This window comes from Stenella coeruleoalba (assembly GCF_951394435.1).
Source record: "Stenella coeruleoalba genome assembly, chromosome: X".
Taxonomy (NCBI): domain Eukaryota; kingdom Metazoa; phylum Chordata; class Mammalia; order Artiodactyla; family Delphinidae; genus Stenella; species Stenella coeruleoalba.
The window spans coordinates 15,482,897-15,500,558 of record NC_137152.1 but is presented as its reverse complement, the minus strand read 5'-3'; the positions used below and the strand labels follow the sequence as shown (position 1 = coordinate 15,500,558).

General features: G+C 40.0%; 1 protein-coding gene across 1 annotated transcript in view; it reads left to right on the top strand.

Annotated features, from left to right (window-relative positions):
- Positions 1-17,662, top strand: part of MAP3K15 (mitogen-activated protein kinase kinase kinase 15) — a 147,966-nt gene that overhangs the window by 35,712 nt on the left and 94,592 nt on the right. Inside the window, 2 exon segments of the mRNA XM_079911706.1 lie at positions 13,749-13,942; positions 17,420-17,588. Coding sequence (XP_079767832.1) covers positions 13,749-13,942; positions 17,420-17,588 — 363 coding nt within the window.

Sequence of the window (17,662 nt, the reverse complement as noted above, 5' to 3'; positions counted from 1 at the left end):
GAGAAGATGAGATGAGGTGTCCCAGATCAAGCAGTTAGGCAAGAGAAAGAGGGCAAATTCCTCCTTCCTCTGGCTTGTGTCCTGGTCAGGCCTCGGTGGGTTGGGTGGTGCCCACCCACAGTGGGGAGGGCGGTCTACTTGACTGAGCCCACTGACCCAGATGCTAATCTCATTCAGAGGCACCCTCCCAGACACACCCAGAAATAATGTTTAATCTGGGCACCCTGTGGCCGGTCAAGTTGACACACAAAAGTAGCCATCACAGATGGCTACATTTGCTGCCATTTCTAGGAGCAGTTGCTTTGCAGGGATGTAAAGTATGGGAAGCCAATCTCTAGGCTTTGGGCTGGACCAGACCTGCAGCCCTTCTCGGCCCTTCTGTTCTTCGGCAATGCAGTATCACCTTTTGTGCTCACCTCTTTTTCAGCTGATGCTCATAGCCTCGTGTTCCAGGGGGGGTTTTTAAACTCTTTATTTAGGTATAATTGACATACCGTAAAATGCACCTGTGTACACACAAGTCAGTGATTTTTAAGAGTTGTGCAGCCATCACTACAACCCAGTTTTAGAGCATTTTCATCACCCCAAAATATACTTGTTTCCAGACAATGCCTGTTCCCATCCCAGCCCCAAGAAACCACTAATTTGCTTTATGTGTTATAGATTTACGTTTTCAGGACTTTTCATAGAAATGGAAGGATACAATAATGTGGTCTTTTGCATCTACTTTCTTTCACTTAGCATGATGTTTGTGAGGTTCACCCATGATGTAGCAAGTATCAGTAGTTCTTTTTTATTGCTGAAAAGTACTCTAGTGTATGGATATTACACGTTGTATTTATATATTCCCCAGTTGATGAACATTTGGATTGTCTCCACTTTTTGGTTATTATTCATAATGTTGCTATAAACATTCAAGTACAAGTCTTTGTGTTGCAAATATGTCTTCATTCCTCTTGGGTAGATACCTAGGAATGGAATTGCTGGATCATATAGTAAATATATGTTTGACTTTGTAAGAAACTATGAAAATAATGTTCAAGGTGGCTGTACCATTTTACATTTCCATCAGCAATGAGAGGTCTGGCTTCTTCACATCATCATCAATACTTGGTATTGTCTGTCTTTTTATTATATCAATTTTAGTGAGTATGGAGTGGTATCCTATTGTCGTTTTGTATTTCCCTAGTGGGTAATGATGTTGAGCATCTTCTCATATGCGTATTAGCCATTCTTAGTCTTTTTTGGTGAAATGTCTATTCAAGTCTTTTGCTTATTTTTAGTTGGATTTTTTAGTCTTACTGTGGAGCTGTAGAGTTCTTTGTGTATTCTGGAAGCAAGGCTCTTATCAGAGACTTTATCAATTACTTCTTTTATGGCTCATGCTTTTGGTGTTGTATTTAAGAACTCTTAGCCTAACCCAAGGTCATGAAGAATTTACTCTTATGTTTCCTTTTAAAGTTCTATAGTTTTGGCTCTTACATTTATTTCTCTGACCCATTTTGAGGTAATTTTTGTGTCTGGTGTGAGGTAGGGGTCCAGCTTCTTTCTTTTGCATGTGGCTATCCAGGTGTCCCAGCACCATTTCTTAAAAAGACTATTCCTGGGCTTCCCTGGTGGTGCAGTGGTTGAGAGTCTGCCTGCCGATGCAGGGGGCATGGGTTCGTGCCCCGGTCCGGGAAGATCCCACATGCCACGGAGCGGCTGGGCCCGTGAGCCATGGCCGCTGAACCTGCGCGTCCAGAGCCTGTGCTCTGCAACGGGAGAGGCCACAGCAGTGAGAGGCCCGCATACCACAAAAAAAAAAAAAAAAGACTATTCCTTCCCCATTGAATTTTCTTGGCACCTTTGTCAGAACCAACTGATCATAAATGTAAGGGTTTGTTTCTGGACTTGAAATTCTATTCCATTGACTTGTATGTTTACCTTTATGCCAGTACCACGCTGTTTTGACTACTGTACCTTTATAGTACATTTTGAAATTAGGAAATCTGATTCCCCCAACTTTGTTCTTCTTTTTCAACACAGTTTTGGCCATCTGGGGCCACTTGCAGTTCCATATGAATTTGAGAATCAACTTTTCCATTTCTACAAAACAGGCCATTGGAATTTTGATAGGGATTGCGTTGTATCTGTTTATCACTTTAAGACTTAACAATATTAAGTCTTCCAATCCAAAAACACAAGGGTGTCTTTCCATTTATTTAGGTCCCCTTTAATTTCTTTCAGCAGTGTTTTATAGCTTTCTGTGTACAAGTCTTTTACCTTCTCAGTTAAATTTATTCCTGGATATTTTATTCTTTTGGATATTCTTGTAAATGAAACTGTTTTCTTAATTTCCTTTTCAAGATTTGTTTTTAAAAAATACCTTTCGGGACTTCCCTCGTGGCGCAGTGGTTAAGATTCCACGCTCCCAATTCAGGGGGCCCAGGTTCGATCCCTGGTCAGGGAACTAGATCCCACATGCATGCTGCAACTAAGAGTTCACATACCGCAACTAAGGAGTCCATGTGTTGCAACTAAGGAGCCCACCTGCTGCAACTAAGACCCAGCACAACCAAAATAAATAAATTAATAAGTAAATATTTTTTAAAAAACTTTAAAAAGAAATACCTTTCACAGAAATCTTTAACACATCATATTTTGCTTTGTAATTCAGTATTTGAGTTAAAATGTAATTCAGTTTTTGATCAGAGATCCATAAAAATGACTTCGTATATTATTTTCATCCATTTTCATTCTTAGGCTATCTTCTACTGCTTTAGAGATAACAAAGATAGACCCTATCAGCATTTTATCACTTCAGAAAACATATTTATATGATGAACAATCAAAAACAAGAGTGAAAATATAGCCTTTATGAAAACGAGTGAAAATGTAGCCAACCCCAAGAGACTACTTTATCTATTAAACCTTGGAACTTCCTGGTAGTTTGTTATTATTGTACATAGTCCACAGGTATTCTTTGTTTGTTTTAATTTTCCTTTGTAAATATAACCATACTTTCAAAGTTACGTTATATTTTGCAGGTTGATTCCCTCCAGGAAGTAGACTCTGAGACTTAGTTTAGTGAACAGATTTATTGAGGAGTGCCCTTGGGATCACCTCTGAGGGAGAGGAGAGCAGGAAGCAGGACTGGGAAGAGAGAGAAATCCATCTGGGATGCAGGCTCAGTGGCAGCCTTGGCCGATCCCCCCTGGGGAGCTCTGAGCTGGAATGACCTTTTGGAGTAGTTCTGAGTTGGGATGGGATGGCCAAGCCTTTATTCTCCTGTATCCATCCCTCACTGGAAGGAGAGTGACATTGAGTGAAGTGCTCTCTGCAGCTGAGGCAGTTCCAGAAGGGGCTGACAGCAGGGGTGAGAGCTGCAATGCTCCTGGTAGCTGGGGCAGCACGTCCTTCCTTGAAGGGGGGATGTGGGTGTACGCCTGAGTGTCCACCAGCTTATAACCATTTTACTTGAGAAATATGTAAATCATATATACCCCAAGACTAAGCATGTACCTCGAAAGCTGAGATGCACAGAAATAATTTTTTCCTTTGAATTGGTGGGAAATTATTTGGAAGCTGTGCGTAGCCTCACCAGAGAGGAAGCATGGGAACATAAACCTTCCTTGTTCCCCAGGAAAATTACTAGCAGAAGATGAGGTTTTCCACCCAATACTTCTAGAAGAAATTGTTCAAAGTAAACTAGACCTTACTTTCATTTGTCATGTCCTAAAGCTAGAGATCAGAGATGGTTTTTTAAAAGCAGAGTTAAATTTCCAAGCTAGGATCATGTTACTAAAAAACACCTTATTAAAAAACTAATCTGGTTCTTGACCTCTGGACTAGGTGATTATTTTTTCCTCTGGAAAGCCAGTGAGATTTGAAAGAAGCTCATTGTTCCCATCAAAATAGTTACCTCTATGATCCCAGTGAAGTGAAAATTCTTTGAGAAACAGACATTGGCAGTATTGGGGGTATTGTCTACAATACTGGAAGTCTTTTACCTGGCTTACAAGCACACTGAGGCCTCAAGTTTAGAATAACAGAATTTCTCCTGGTCCTTCCCTCTTGCCTTCCTCAGTTCTTCAGGTTTTTTTGGCTTGGGATCCAGAATTACCAAGGATGATGTCGATTGCTTAGGGACACTTTGGTAAAAAGGCAATTAAATTTCTTTTCTACTTTCCATATCCTTTGGGTTTTCTGAATTCAGAATCAGAATTTCTACCACTTTTATTATGAAGACTGAATTTCAAACAAGAAGGCTAGCTCTCATAGTAGATGGAGAATTTTATTTTACGCACTGAATGTGATTTATGTAAAAATTTCTGCCCTTTGAATATTTATTTCATTTGTATAGCTGTTTTTTATTTCTACCTCATCTTAAGTTCTCTGTTCAAGTCTTTTGTCTTTTTTCCCCCTTCATGCCTGTGGTCTGTGTTCTCTTTTAAATTGGAGTACTCTGAATAAATAAATAAGTTGGAGTACTCTGGAGGTGTGAACCATAAAACTTTCTCTGTACCTCTTGAATATCACAGGAGTAATGTCACATTTCACAGGGCCAATGTCAGAACTGAGATAGAAATATTTAATTCTGCCTACTAACTGAATAAGTCTTTAGTGTCCCATGATACCCATTTATTTTCTTTAAGACGTAATTCACATACCATAAACTTCTCCATTCACTCATCTGTTGGTGTTGGGCATTTTGTTTTGTATGTCATGTCCGTGTCTATTTAAGGATATTTCAGAATTAAGCTGGAATGACAGTGACAAGAAGTCTAGGAAGGGAGGGGGAGGACATGAGATTTGCCTGGCTCTGTGGTCATCTGTGGGCCAGTTGGTTAACCTTGCTGGGAATCGGTTTCCTCCCTTATAAAATGAGATGGTTATTAATAAGGTGATTACTGTGATTTGTGCCAGCTCTGAAATAATTCTCTGACTTTATGATAGCTATTCTGTTATTTGAACAAAGCAGGTGGACTCTTGGAATAGCTCAGTTGGTGCTACATGGTATGTTTCCAGCAGGGGTATCTTCATTCACCTTTCAGTGGCACAGTAGTCTGATTATCCAACTGAAATTGTTACTCAGCTTCTGTATATGCATTTGTTCCTCTTATGACCAGGCCAGTATAGAAAGATAGCAATGTAGAATGCTATTTGCATTGATCTTAAAAAAAATGCATTTCCCTGATATGCAAGCATGCTGATTTTTAAAAATTCTCCTTTAACTGACTAGACAAAGAATTGTACCTTGTAATCATTTTGTTTTAGAGTGATACCTGACCTAGATTTTCTTCCTTAATAAATTGACTTTGTCAGACATGGTTACGTTAAATAATTTTTTAATTGTCTTAGGTTTGCACATTTGCTCCCTAAGTTTTCTTGGGAACAATTTTCTATGCTGTTTAAATTCTAGTTTTCACTAAGGATTTGCAGTCCATTTGTATTACAAGATTTAAGCTCCAAAGCTTGAATCTGCCAGCAATCAAGGTATGCATTCTTCCATAAGTGCTCAGAAATCAGCTTACCTCATGGGTAGTATTAAACCACCTTCCATCTGCCTTAGATTTTTCCCCCTTCTTTTGAGTAAGCCATTTGTTGACTGATTAAATGTTTGTATCATTACTTTTAAAATGTTCCCTGGAAGGTCAAGCTGAAAGTCTCATCATGAGTTGGTTGGGATAAATTCGTACACATTTTATTTGCTCCAAAGAATTAATTTATAAAACTTGTGCTGTTTTTGACCAACTATGTGAGCTGCTGCTAGCCATAAACAAAACTAAGTGCTGGTGTAATGAGGCCCCTTCACTTGTGTTTCTGTGCTGGCCTTCCTGGGCCGCTGGCCTTCCTGCACAGGGTGCCTGCAGAGGAGCCTGCTGGGGGGTGTGTCCCATGTGTTCTTGTTTAGTGGCCATGGTTGAACCTGATGGGCAATTAGGTTGGGACCCCAACATGCTCTGCTCTCCTGGGCTGTCCTGGAGAATCCAGACAGTTGTTTATGGATGGGACTCACACTATTATCATGGAAATGTTCGTATATGAAGCCCACTGAAGAATCTCTGATGTTTTAGGGCTACAGGTAGGCTGTTCTATGTGAAACATCTGCTTGGAGTCCAGAACAGGGTTTTTTAAATTTTGGGGGCCTGGGACTCCTTTGTCAGTCTGGAGGAGCCTATGGACCCCTTCTCAGAATGTATCTTAAAGTGCTTAAATAAATACAAAGGATTACAAAGGAGACCAACTATATTTCAGTATGACTATATTTATACTGAAATATGGTTATCAAAAATATTTTTAAAGTTGTATATTGTAATCTATGTCCTCCTTTACTGATGTCTCAAATAATAAAATGAAGCAGCAAGTCTAAAAACTGTCATAATTTTGGAGTAGTGATAAGTATAAAAGTTATTTTGAGATCTCTGTAGGAACTGTAATATGACATGAAAAATTCTGTGACTTCTATTAGTAACAAAGTCCCATGTCCTGCTAAAACAAGAATGGGTTACCTACATTCCTGATCGAAGACTGTGTTGCATTTTAATTAAAGGCAAATGATGACAGAGGTGGAATTTTTTTTTCTCATTCAAGTTCACAGACCCCCAAGAATTAATGGGCTCCGGGTTCAGAATTCCCGGTCTGGTCTGGTCTAGAACTATCTAACATAGCTAGTACTTTTATTGGATGTCCACTATGTGCCATGACCGTCTTTAAGCCTCTATCACTTAAAGAAATTGACAGTATTATTGTCTTCATTTTAAACATGAGAAAACTGAAGTTTAGGTGGATAAGTACATTTTCCAAGGTCATCATCTAGTATGGAGCAGAGTTGGGATTCAATCTTTGGCTATACAAATTGTCCACTATCTTGCTACGCTTGAGCTGATATGATACTGACTTCCTATTTCAATAATCATAAGTTACTTCTTTTTTACCTAACTTAGCAAATGTGAAAAAAAAAAACCCCACTACCCAGCTCTCCTGAGACAGTGGTGAAATTGAAGTGCCTTCGTGTACTACCAGTGGGAGTATAAGCTGCTCCATCCTTTTTGGCAGCAACTTGGCCACACATATCAGGAACCTTAAACTTGCTCTAGTAGTCTCACTCCTGGGAAGCTATTCTTAGGAAAAGACCACAGTGTAAATATGCACCTATACCATATGCAAAGGTGTTCATCTCAGTGTATAGTAAGAAAAATTTCAAAACAAAGTTAAATGATAGAATGATGAAGTACATTATTCACCAGTTGGTCTATTAGGCATTTTTATAACCATACTTTTGTAATGAGAGCTTTTTTAAAGATACCTATTATTTAACCTAGTGATGCTACGGGATGAACTGTTCATTGTGCTGATATTTGTAGATGGTAGTAGTTTGGGAAATCTCAGTTGCTAAGTTTAGAACTAAAAACTTCAGAGGACAGGTTCCTCTACTCCCTACCCTCATAGTGTCAGAGACCAGTGGCTTTTACTCTGCTCTCTGACTTCGCTTACTGTATCAGAATCATCCTTTTGGAAATACTTGAAGGGTGTTTGGAATAAGGGTTTACATAGTTATGTGCCTAGCATACTGGTTCTAATGCCCCTTTATGTAGGAAACTAAGCTGCCTTTGTTAAATTTGTTTTAATGAGCTGGATTCTTAGATGTTTCCATTTATAAATGTAACAATTACAAATATCCAAGCCTGGTTTGCTATTGAGCATGTGTTATGCTAATCAATGTTTTTCTTTTTAATATTGCGTCTCCCCCACCAACAAAAGTCTGAATGTGTTCCATCATTTGAAGGTGTCTGGGCCTATTCTTTGTAAGAACAAAAGTACTGCACTCAAGAGCCTGTGCTTTCATTTGGAAGTTTATGAATTGCTTTTTAAAATGTAATCATGAGCCCCAATTTCCTTCTGTAAAATTTCTTAAACTTCTATATACACTTTATGAAAGATTTTCTCAAAGGAAGTATTTTTACTTTCCCAAGGCTCCAGATACCTGCTGTCTCCTCAGTCCTGTTCGTTAAACTTGTTCAGTTGTTTTTAGAGTTCATGCGTTCCCTTTCTTTCTCCTTATTTTCTCAAACTGAGACTAAATGTTTGCTCAGAGGATCAGATCCGCTCCAGCTGTGGGCAGGCTTTCACCAGCCTCCACCACTGCTGCTCTGCCCACTTGAGCCATAACCTGTGACAGCACAGAGCATATATTTGTCAAAATCTTATTTTTTCACACCTCATTATTGAGGATTAGAGCAGGACTGGGGCAAAGGTAACTTTTGTGCTATTTGGGTAGAATAGGTTTGCTAAAGGAAGACTGTCAAGATTTCAGCAGAAATATTTGTTTTGGAAATAGTTTTAAAACCTGTAACAATTCTATCCAAATAGGTTGGATTCCTGCACCTTCAACTTACCTACCTCTTATGGATACTCAGGTTTATTTAGCTGTAATCTTTGTATGTATTTTTGTTAGAATTATTACTCTGTATAATATCTTTTAACAAAGCTGAGAGAAGAAAGGAAAATAAGTACTTATAGTTACACTAACCTGTTTGTTTACCATTTCTGATTCTTTTCATTTGTTTCTGTGGATTCAAGTTACCAAATGGTGCTATTTCCTTATTCCAATACAGCTTTGTTTCCACCTACATCTTTTGTACTTCTAGTGTCAAATATATTACATATCTATATGTTACAGGCCCCAACATATGATTATATACATCATCTTATGCAATTGTCTTTCAAACCAGTTAAGAAAGAAGAAATTAGCAACTATGTTGTCTCTTACAATTACCTGTATAACTAACTATACTGCATACTTTGTTTTTATCATGTGAATTAAAATTACTGTCTGGTGTCACTTGCTTTCAGCCTGAATAGCTTCCTTTAATATTTTTTGTAAGACAGGTCTGCTAGGAACAAATTATCTCAGTTTTTGTTTACCTGAAAATGTCTTTATTTCCCCTCAGATTTTCTTTCAGATCCTTTATTAGGGTGTTGAAATTTTCTCTAGAGACTTTGTATACTTTGAGTGACGTTAGAGTCACCTTTATTTTTAGATTGATTTTTTTTTAAGGGTGCGCCACACGGCGTGCAGGATCTTATTTCCCCAACCAGGGATCAAACCCGTGCCCTTTGCAGTGGGAGTGCGGAGTCTTAACCACTGGACCGCCAGGGAAGTCCCTCGTCTTCATTTTTAAAAGATAGTTTTGCTAGATATAAGATTTTTAGTTCACTTTTTTTTCTCTCATCACTTTGAATATGTCATCCTACTGCCTTCTAGCGTTCACTGTTTCTGATGAAAAGTCAGATGTTTTTTATTGGATTGCCCTTGTACACGGTAAGACACTTGTTTCTCTTGCTGTTTTCAAGACTTTGTCTTTCACAATTTTGACTACAGTGTATCTGGGTGTGGATCTCTTTGAGTTTATCCTACTTGGAATTTATTTAACTTCTTGGATATGTAGATTCATTTAATCAAATTTGTGAAGTTTTCAGCAATGATTTCTTTCAGTATTTTTCTGCTGCTTTCCTCTCCTTTCAGGACTCCCATTGTGAGTTGTGTTTGTTGGTGCACTTGATGGTGTCCCACATTTCTTTGAGGCTCTGTTCACTTTTCTTCATTCTTTTTTCTCTCTGTTCTTCAGTTTGCATAATCCCTATTGATCTGTCTACAAGTTTACTGATTGTTTCTTCCACTTAAATTTCCTGTTGGGGGCCCCTTCAGTGGATTTTTAATTTTGGTTATTATGCTTTTTAAGTCCAGAATTTCCATTTGCTTCTTCTTTGGTAATTCCTGATTCTTCATTGATATTCTGTATTTGATGATGCATGGTAGTTATACCTTTAATTTGTTAAGTGTGGTTTCCCTTAGTTCTTTGAACATATCTATAATAGCAGTTTTCAAGTCTTTGTCTCCAAAGTCCAAAAGGACCCAGGGGGTCCTTTCAAAGGCAGTTACTTGGTGCCTGCTGTTTCTCCTGTATACAGATCACACTGTCCTGTTTCTTTGCATGTTTTGTATTTTTTGTTGCTGAAAACTAGACATTTTAGATAATGTAGCAACTCTGGATACTGACTTTTCTCCCTCCTGCCTCTGGAACTTGTTCCTGTTTGCTGGTTTATTTGTTCAGTGACTTTGCTGGACTAGTTCAGTGAAGCCTATTTCCTCCAGTGTGCAGCCTCTGATGTCACTCCTCAGAAGGTGCAGCCTTGAACATGCACACAGCTACCTTCACCCTCCTATCCCCACCTGGGGATGACAGTGGTTATAGCTGGGCTCTCTTTGACTATATCTTTCCCCAGTTTCCCTGTTAAGTTTCTGACTGATCTTCCTCTATTGATATTACATCCAGTTGTTAGTCTCCCCTAATTGTTAGCTGATTGCTTTATTGTTTTTGCCAATCACCGGAGACATAAATGTTCCACAGTCTAATATCATTAACATTGGGCTTCTTTGCAGGGGTAGTTTTTAAAGCTGGTCTTTAAGATTCACTCTGACCGCAGGAGGCCTTTCATAACTCTCTCTTCCCCTGTTTCTCTTTGTTAAACTTCTAGCTTGTCTACCTTTCACCCATTGCTATCATGGAGCTACCAGCCTCCTCTTAATTTCTTGCCATAAAAATCTCCATTGTCTTTGACAGTGCCTGTAGGTTTGAACTTCTCCATGCTATGTTTCACATAAAGTCAGTCCCCTTAGGGAGAGCTGCAAAGCTCTCTGTTCTTACAGCATGCCTCTACCCTAGGCAGAGCCTCTGCACCACTGCTCCAGAGCTGGGGAGCGGGGAGTAGCAGCCTGCCCCTCTCAGAGTGATACCCTGCTATGAGTGGGGTGCTGGGCAAGGGTAGCAGTCCCTGATCTTCTCAGCTTGCCTCTCTTGGCATGGAACCTTTACCCTATGTGAGCTGGGACATAGATGATCAGGGCCCAGTATTCTTGGCCTGTTTCACCTAAGACAGAGCTTCTGCCATACAAGTGGGAACGCGGTGGAGAAATGGAGCCCTGGTCCTCTTGGCCATGCTTGCCTGGGATAGAGCTTCTACAGGACAGGGCTGTGGTGAATGAGGATGCTGGTGGCCTAGCCTTCCCAGGGAGAAACTGCCACCCGAGACTTGAAGCTGAGGGTGGGAGGGGGTCCCATCTTCTTGGCTATACCCATCCAGAGTAGAATTGTCACTCTGGGCTCGAGGGTAGGGGAAGAGCAGGTTATAGCTCAAATACTAGAGTCTCAGTCTTCTTATCAAGATTTACTCGATTTTCTCGAGTAAACGTTTCTCCATTTGCTGTATGTTCTTAAGACAACTTATAGAGACTTCAAATGGTTTTTAAAAAATATGTGTTACCAGTTATGTTTGTTTTTCTGGGGAGGGGATCTGAGGAGCTCAACACACCTGAGGCTAACTCTAACTTTTTTTATCTTTTTTTTTTTTTTTTTTTTTGCGGTACGCGGGCCTCTCACTGCTGTGGCCTCTCCCGTCACGGAGCACAGGCTCCGGACGCGCAGGCCCAGCGGCCATGGCCCACGGGCCCAGCTGCTCCGCGGCATGTGGGATCCTCCCGGACTGGGGCACGAACCCGTGTCCCCTGCATCGGCAGGCGGACTCCCAACCACTGCGCCACCAGGGAAGCCCCCTAGCTCTAACTTTTTGAAAATAGCAAACTCTATTTCTTCAAGGATTTTTTTTTTTTTTTTTTTACCTTCTGGACTTCACTGATTCACACAGCTCTTTTCTCCCTCTTAGTCTGAACTAGGAAATCTTTTACCGTAACTCGACCAATTTCAGGTAGAAGAACAAGCAATTTAACTTCTGAGTGTATAAATGGCATTTAATTTAATTAACTTTAGCAACATGGCTTTCTTGTTATAGATGATGGAGAAATTCGTCTCTAACCTACCAAAACCTTACTTTGCTGGGCAATTTGAACCTGTCTTTGAGAATTTGAAGATATTACTAGAGGGGGAAGGGTCTTTGTTCCTCCCATTCCCCACTTATCACCAACACACCAAAAATTTTGCTACTTCTCTTTGTAACAGACTGACATTTGTAGTTTGAGGTGTTTAACCCCAATATCTAGTGTCCACGGGGACAGCATCCAGCTGCTGTTTTGTAGCAGGGTAAGTACTCTCATCAAACCTATTATCAGGAATCATGAAACATCAGGAAGCTTAGTGTTAGACAAGGGTTGGCCCACCACCTGTTTTGGGATGACCTGTGAGCTCACATTGGCTTTTACAGTTTTAAGTGCTTGGAAAAAATCAGAAGATGAATACTTCAGGACATATGAAAATATGAAATTCAAATTTGTGCCCATAAATAAAAGTTTTATTGGGACACAGCCATGCTCGTGTTTACATGTTGTCTGCAGCTGCTTTCATGCTGTAACAGCAGAGTCGAGTAGTTGCAGTAGAAATTATATGGCCCACAAAACCAGAAATATTTACCATCTGGCCTTTAACAGAAAAAGTTTGCTGACCGTCTCAAATATGGTTGAGTGGGGCATCACTAGTCATTTTTGCTTAACGAATTATTTTAGGGCCTAAAGACATGTCGTGACAGGACTACAGATGCTCTAGAAGGTACAAAAGAGGGAGATAATTGCAGGACAATTATTTGTATTTTGAATTTAGATAGAAATAAGAATGCCACCTGTCCTTGTGTAAGCAAATCTTATTCAAAAGGAAAACTTTAAAATGTCTGTCACATATTTGTTCCAAGCTAGTTCCCCAATGTGGAAAGTTTTCCCAAGACTTCTGTTTGATCTGAGGTTGTAGCATTCTGACAGTTGTCTCTGTGATGAACGAATTTCTTTTTAATTTAGATGAAACTGTGTTGCTTCTTTGACTTCTCATTCTTGGTGAAAGTGTACTTCCCAAGGTTATGTCTGCATTATGCCAAAATTCCTAGGTAACTCCCTTAGTTGAAAAAATTAAAGGGAAGAAGTCAGATGAATTATTTCTGGCACCGTGTAAGTTCTTTAAAACTTAGTGAAGATAAAGGAATTAGAGAGTCTGAAATTTTAACCTAGTTGCTTTTTATGACAGTATAGACAAAATATTGACTATGATAGAAGAATGTCATGTAAAAACATATTTTAGTCCACCAAATCTGCTAAAAACTGAGCATGGGCTTAATGCTATTTAAAGGTGGTGTTTATGCTTTACAAAGGATTACAATTTGACTATGAAGCATGATTATTCCATAGAAAAAACATACTGTTTTACTTGAGTATTGTTTGACAATATAAAAATTTTTAAACAGATCCTCTTTTTTCAAAACATCTCTGAGACTAATCATATTTAGTAATATCTGCTTCCAGCAAAACAGTTTTTACTCAACGAAGTTTATAAATAGTTCACCTGTGGTTAAATTATCAAATAACAAGGCTTTTCCACCTATGCTGAAAGGAAGAAAATAAGCCTTTACATTGTAATCCTTGGTTATCATTGGGCTGAAGTTCCCTCTGACTTGGGGGGAGATGTAATGAAATGATGTAATTTCTGAGACTTAAAACCCTAAAATCTTTGCTGATGAAGTTCAGAAACATATACAGATCAGTTCAGCATTTGAAACCAAATTTTTGTCGTATGTCCACGTGTTAGAGCTTGTGAAATTGAGTGGTTTCCTGTTTTGCGTATGATAGATTCATAGTCATATTGTGCAAGTCGTTCATCGTCAGACATTTTCTCCTTTCCTGTCCCACCAAGGTTCCACCTGCCCAAGTCCACAGCTGTGCTTCTGCATCAATTATTTCGTGAAACATTTTTGTTTCTTTTTCCCAGGCATCTAGTGGAAATTATTATTTCATCCCGTACATCATGACACCATGCGCTGATTATTTTTGCTGCGAGAGTGACGCCCAGAGACGTGCCTCGGAGTACATGCAGCCCAACTGGGACACCATCCTGGGTCCGCTGTGTGTGCCCCTGGTGGACAGGTTTACTAGCCTCCTCAAGGACATCCATGTGACCTCATGGTAATTCCCATCAACCGTCAAAACGCTGGGAGCTTTGCCAAAATTTTCCTTTCACGTCCATGGAGGTGATGTAACTTCAAGAGACCTTAGTGCCCAGAGAGTGGGGAACCCCGACCAATTATTTTGAAGTCATCCCTGAATCCAGTGTTCCTTACTGTCTCACTAAGTTGGGCCGTTGAGGTGTAACCGAAAGAGAATAAAACTGGAGATGAGGTCAGGGTTGAGCTTGTGTTTGGCTCCAACTCCCAGTGTGACCTTGACAAATAACTTTTCTGTAGCTGTTTTCTCATCTAGAAAATAAGGAACTTAAGTCACTGATTTTCTTTCATGCTCTTTCAGCTCTGAGATTCTGTGTTTCAAGGTCATTTCTGAACGTGATTTCCTCCCTACTACCCATCAGCTGTTAAGGTTGTTAAAATGCGTCAGCAAAGTCATTCCAACCATAAGTCCTTGTGCTGTAAAAGTGGGGAGGGATGTACTGAGTCAAGCTGAAGCCATCCTGACCTCAGCGTGTCCTGTGACGTGTTCTTGGTAGATTTATGTCGGAGAAAGTGTGGAGTAGTGATTCAAGAGTTGACAGGTTTGGGTTTGAATCCTAGCCCAGGCGATTCTTCACAGTGTAGCCTTGGAACAGTTAGCTCACCTCTTTGAGCCTCAGTGCTCAAGAAACCAGTCCTTAAAACATCCCTGTTCTAAAACGTGAAGGCAGAAAAATTATTCTACTTAACCAAAGGATCCAGTTTTGGGGGTTTTTTTCTTGCCTGTGGCCAATTTAAAGGATTTATTCCTGAAAGTTACATCTCAAGAAGGATTTGTCCTTCCAAAACAAATGAAAATCCGAAGCACTGGCAGGACTGACTTGAAATGTAAGGGACCACACGTCCCTGTGGCTTGCATTGTGGCTCCCCAAACTGTGGAACGTTACTACTGTAGGGTTGGTGTGAGGTGCACACTTGTCTTTTTCTATCCTGTCACCTCTCCTCTGGACACAGAGTTTCTGCTACAGATTGTAACGGGAAAAGAAGACTGGAAACCCAGACATATGTGACCACATGCCAACATAGAAAGCAAATGGGAGACCTTTTGCAGCACATCCCTGGAAAGCCTCTTTCAGTCCCCCCTTGGTAACTATTGGTAACTATTGTCTTATTGCACAGTGAACATTTTAGTGAAGCTCAGGGAGAGAACTCTCTCAGTATCATCTTTTCAGGTCTGACAAGGAAGTAGGCTAGCTTGAGTCTCCTAGGTGAGCAAGGTCTTTGCAAGAAGGCTATTCAAGTTTGTTTCTCATTCATTTCGTGTATGTTTCAGGAGGAAAACAACTCTTTTGATTTGGTTTAATTTCAGAGAACTTGAAATACCTTTTAGTTGATTCCACTCCTTGAACTACCAGATACCTGGCAAGGGTTAGTGAGAGGGTAAATGGTGCTTATGGTTTAAAACATCTGTAACAGGGATGGCAGATAAATTTTCAGCTCAAATGCCAACTTTGATAGATTGATGAAGGCTACCCAGAGCCCTGTGAGGAAAAGGGGTTTGAAACTATTTCTTTTTTTTTTAATCTTTTTAAAAATTAATTAATTTAGTTATTTATTTTTGGCTGCATTGGGTCTTTGTTGCTGTGCACGGGCTTTCTCTTGTCGCGGCGAGCGGGCGCTACTTTTCATTGCAGTGTGCGGGCTTCTCATTGCAGTGGCTTCTCTTGTTGTGGAGCATGGGCTCTAGGCACGCGGGCTTCAGTAGTTGTGGTGTGAGGGCTCAGTAGTTGTGGTGGGCAGGCTTAGTTGATCCGTGGCATGTGGGATCTTCCAAGACCAGGGCTCGAACCCGTGTCCCCTGCATTGGCAGGCAGATTATTAACCACTGCACCACCAGGGAAGTCCCTGAAGCCATTTCTAAGTCCACATTGATGAGCAGCATCTTCCCTGGTTACCAGAGGCAGAAATGGCTGCAAATTTATTACATATATGATGTCTCCAAGCCATACTTAATTCAGTGTTTTGTTCATTTACTTACAAGTTACCATTCTTATTAGGTTTCTTAGTTTATTAAAACTATTTTTCAGAATTACCCTTGAAAACAAGTCTAAACTAAAGTATAAATTTTTACTTGTCAGGCTGAACTAATAATACTTTAACAGCTTTGATGGCTTTATAGTCCAGCAAATGGACAATGGCTGTCACCCAACTTACTGACTCATTTGATTAATCGTAGAATTTTAAACATTAGTAGAATCTGCTAATTTGCTTATCATTGGGGTAACAAGCAATAGACAAATAAGGAAATAAAAATTAAAGCAATGCACTGATAATTTTATCAGAGCACTTTCTGTGGGACATCACTTAATTCCTGAAATGTTCATTGAGATCTTATTATAAGCATTGGACCAGGCTGTGTACGGTAAACACTTTTTTTGACATAGTTTTATAACTATTAAAAGTGACATTTGTTAGGTGTTGTTTTTCATTCTCTGAAGAGTGTTACTTACTGAACCTATTCTTTTTAATAAACAGCCTAATTTTTCTGTCTCCAGTTAAAACATTTCAGCTGCTTAATGGGTTGACAGTATTACAGCTTGGCAATGCCCAGTCTCCATAAAAAAAAATTACTTGGAGTGTAGACAACATATTTAAGTCAATCTATGGTCATTGTAAGTTGGCCTCTGTATACCAAATTCGGTCATTTTTAAAGATTTTAAACCAAATACCAGATACTAGCATTGGTTCTTTGAGGGGCTATGGTGAGACATTCCAGTGTGGAATTAAACTGCTCGAAATGTTGTCATACATCCCTATTATTATCTAGACACCCACATGAAGGAAGTTTTACATCTTATATTTGCTTACAGAAAAGACTCTGGCTGTCAAAAATGACAAGGGGAGTAGGGGGTAAAAGGCCGAGGTTGCTCGTAAGCGTCCAGGCACGGCTTCTTGGATTGCTCGTGGACACATCCAGGTTCTGGCTCTCGACCAGCTGCAAAAAGCTTTGTGATTACTAGCTGGGGACACCTGATAGATACATTTTAAAGAAGTTCTCATTTTACTCTGTTTCGTGGCTTTGGAGTTTTGTTCAGCTTTGTGAAAAATCTCTTAATCGTGGGGGAAATTACTATTCAAGTAAGGTACTTTCTTGTCTTTTTTGTGTTTGAAAATACCAGAGAGAGGGGGATGGGCTGGGGTGGGTAGCAAGTCCTGTGGGTCATCCAGATACATATGGGGTCAAGTTTGAAAATATTTTCAAGGTCATAATGAACTGATATTTCTTTGTTACTGTTTAGTGGTGAGTTTTTGCAGAATGTCACTCACAAGTAGGACGTGTCTCCTGTTTGGGGATGCAGGGAGTCTGAGGTCTGGGCGAGACCCCCATGTGTTAGCCTAAGTCCTGTCAACGAGAACCAAGTTTGTTTGAGCTGCTAAGGGCAACACAGTCCTGGATGCACATCGATGCGACTGGAGGTTTTCTTGTTTTCCTCTCCAGTGCTTATTACAAAGAAACCTTGTTAAATGACATCCGGAGAGCCAGAGAGAAATACCGGGGTGACGCACTGGCTAAGGAGCTGGCTCGCATCAAGCTCCGCACGGACAATACCGAGGTCCTGACCTCAGACATCGTCATTAATTTACTGCTGTCCTATCGTGATATCCAGGTATGAAATATGCTTGTCTGAGGCTATCACACTTCTTCCTTGACATGAGGAATTTCTCATATGAAGTACTCTTA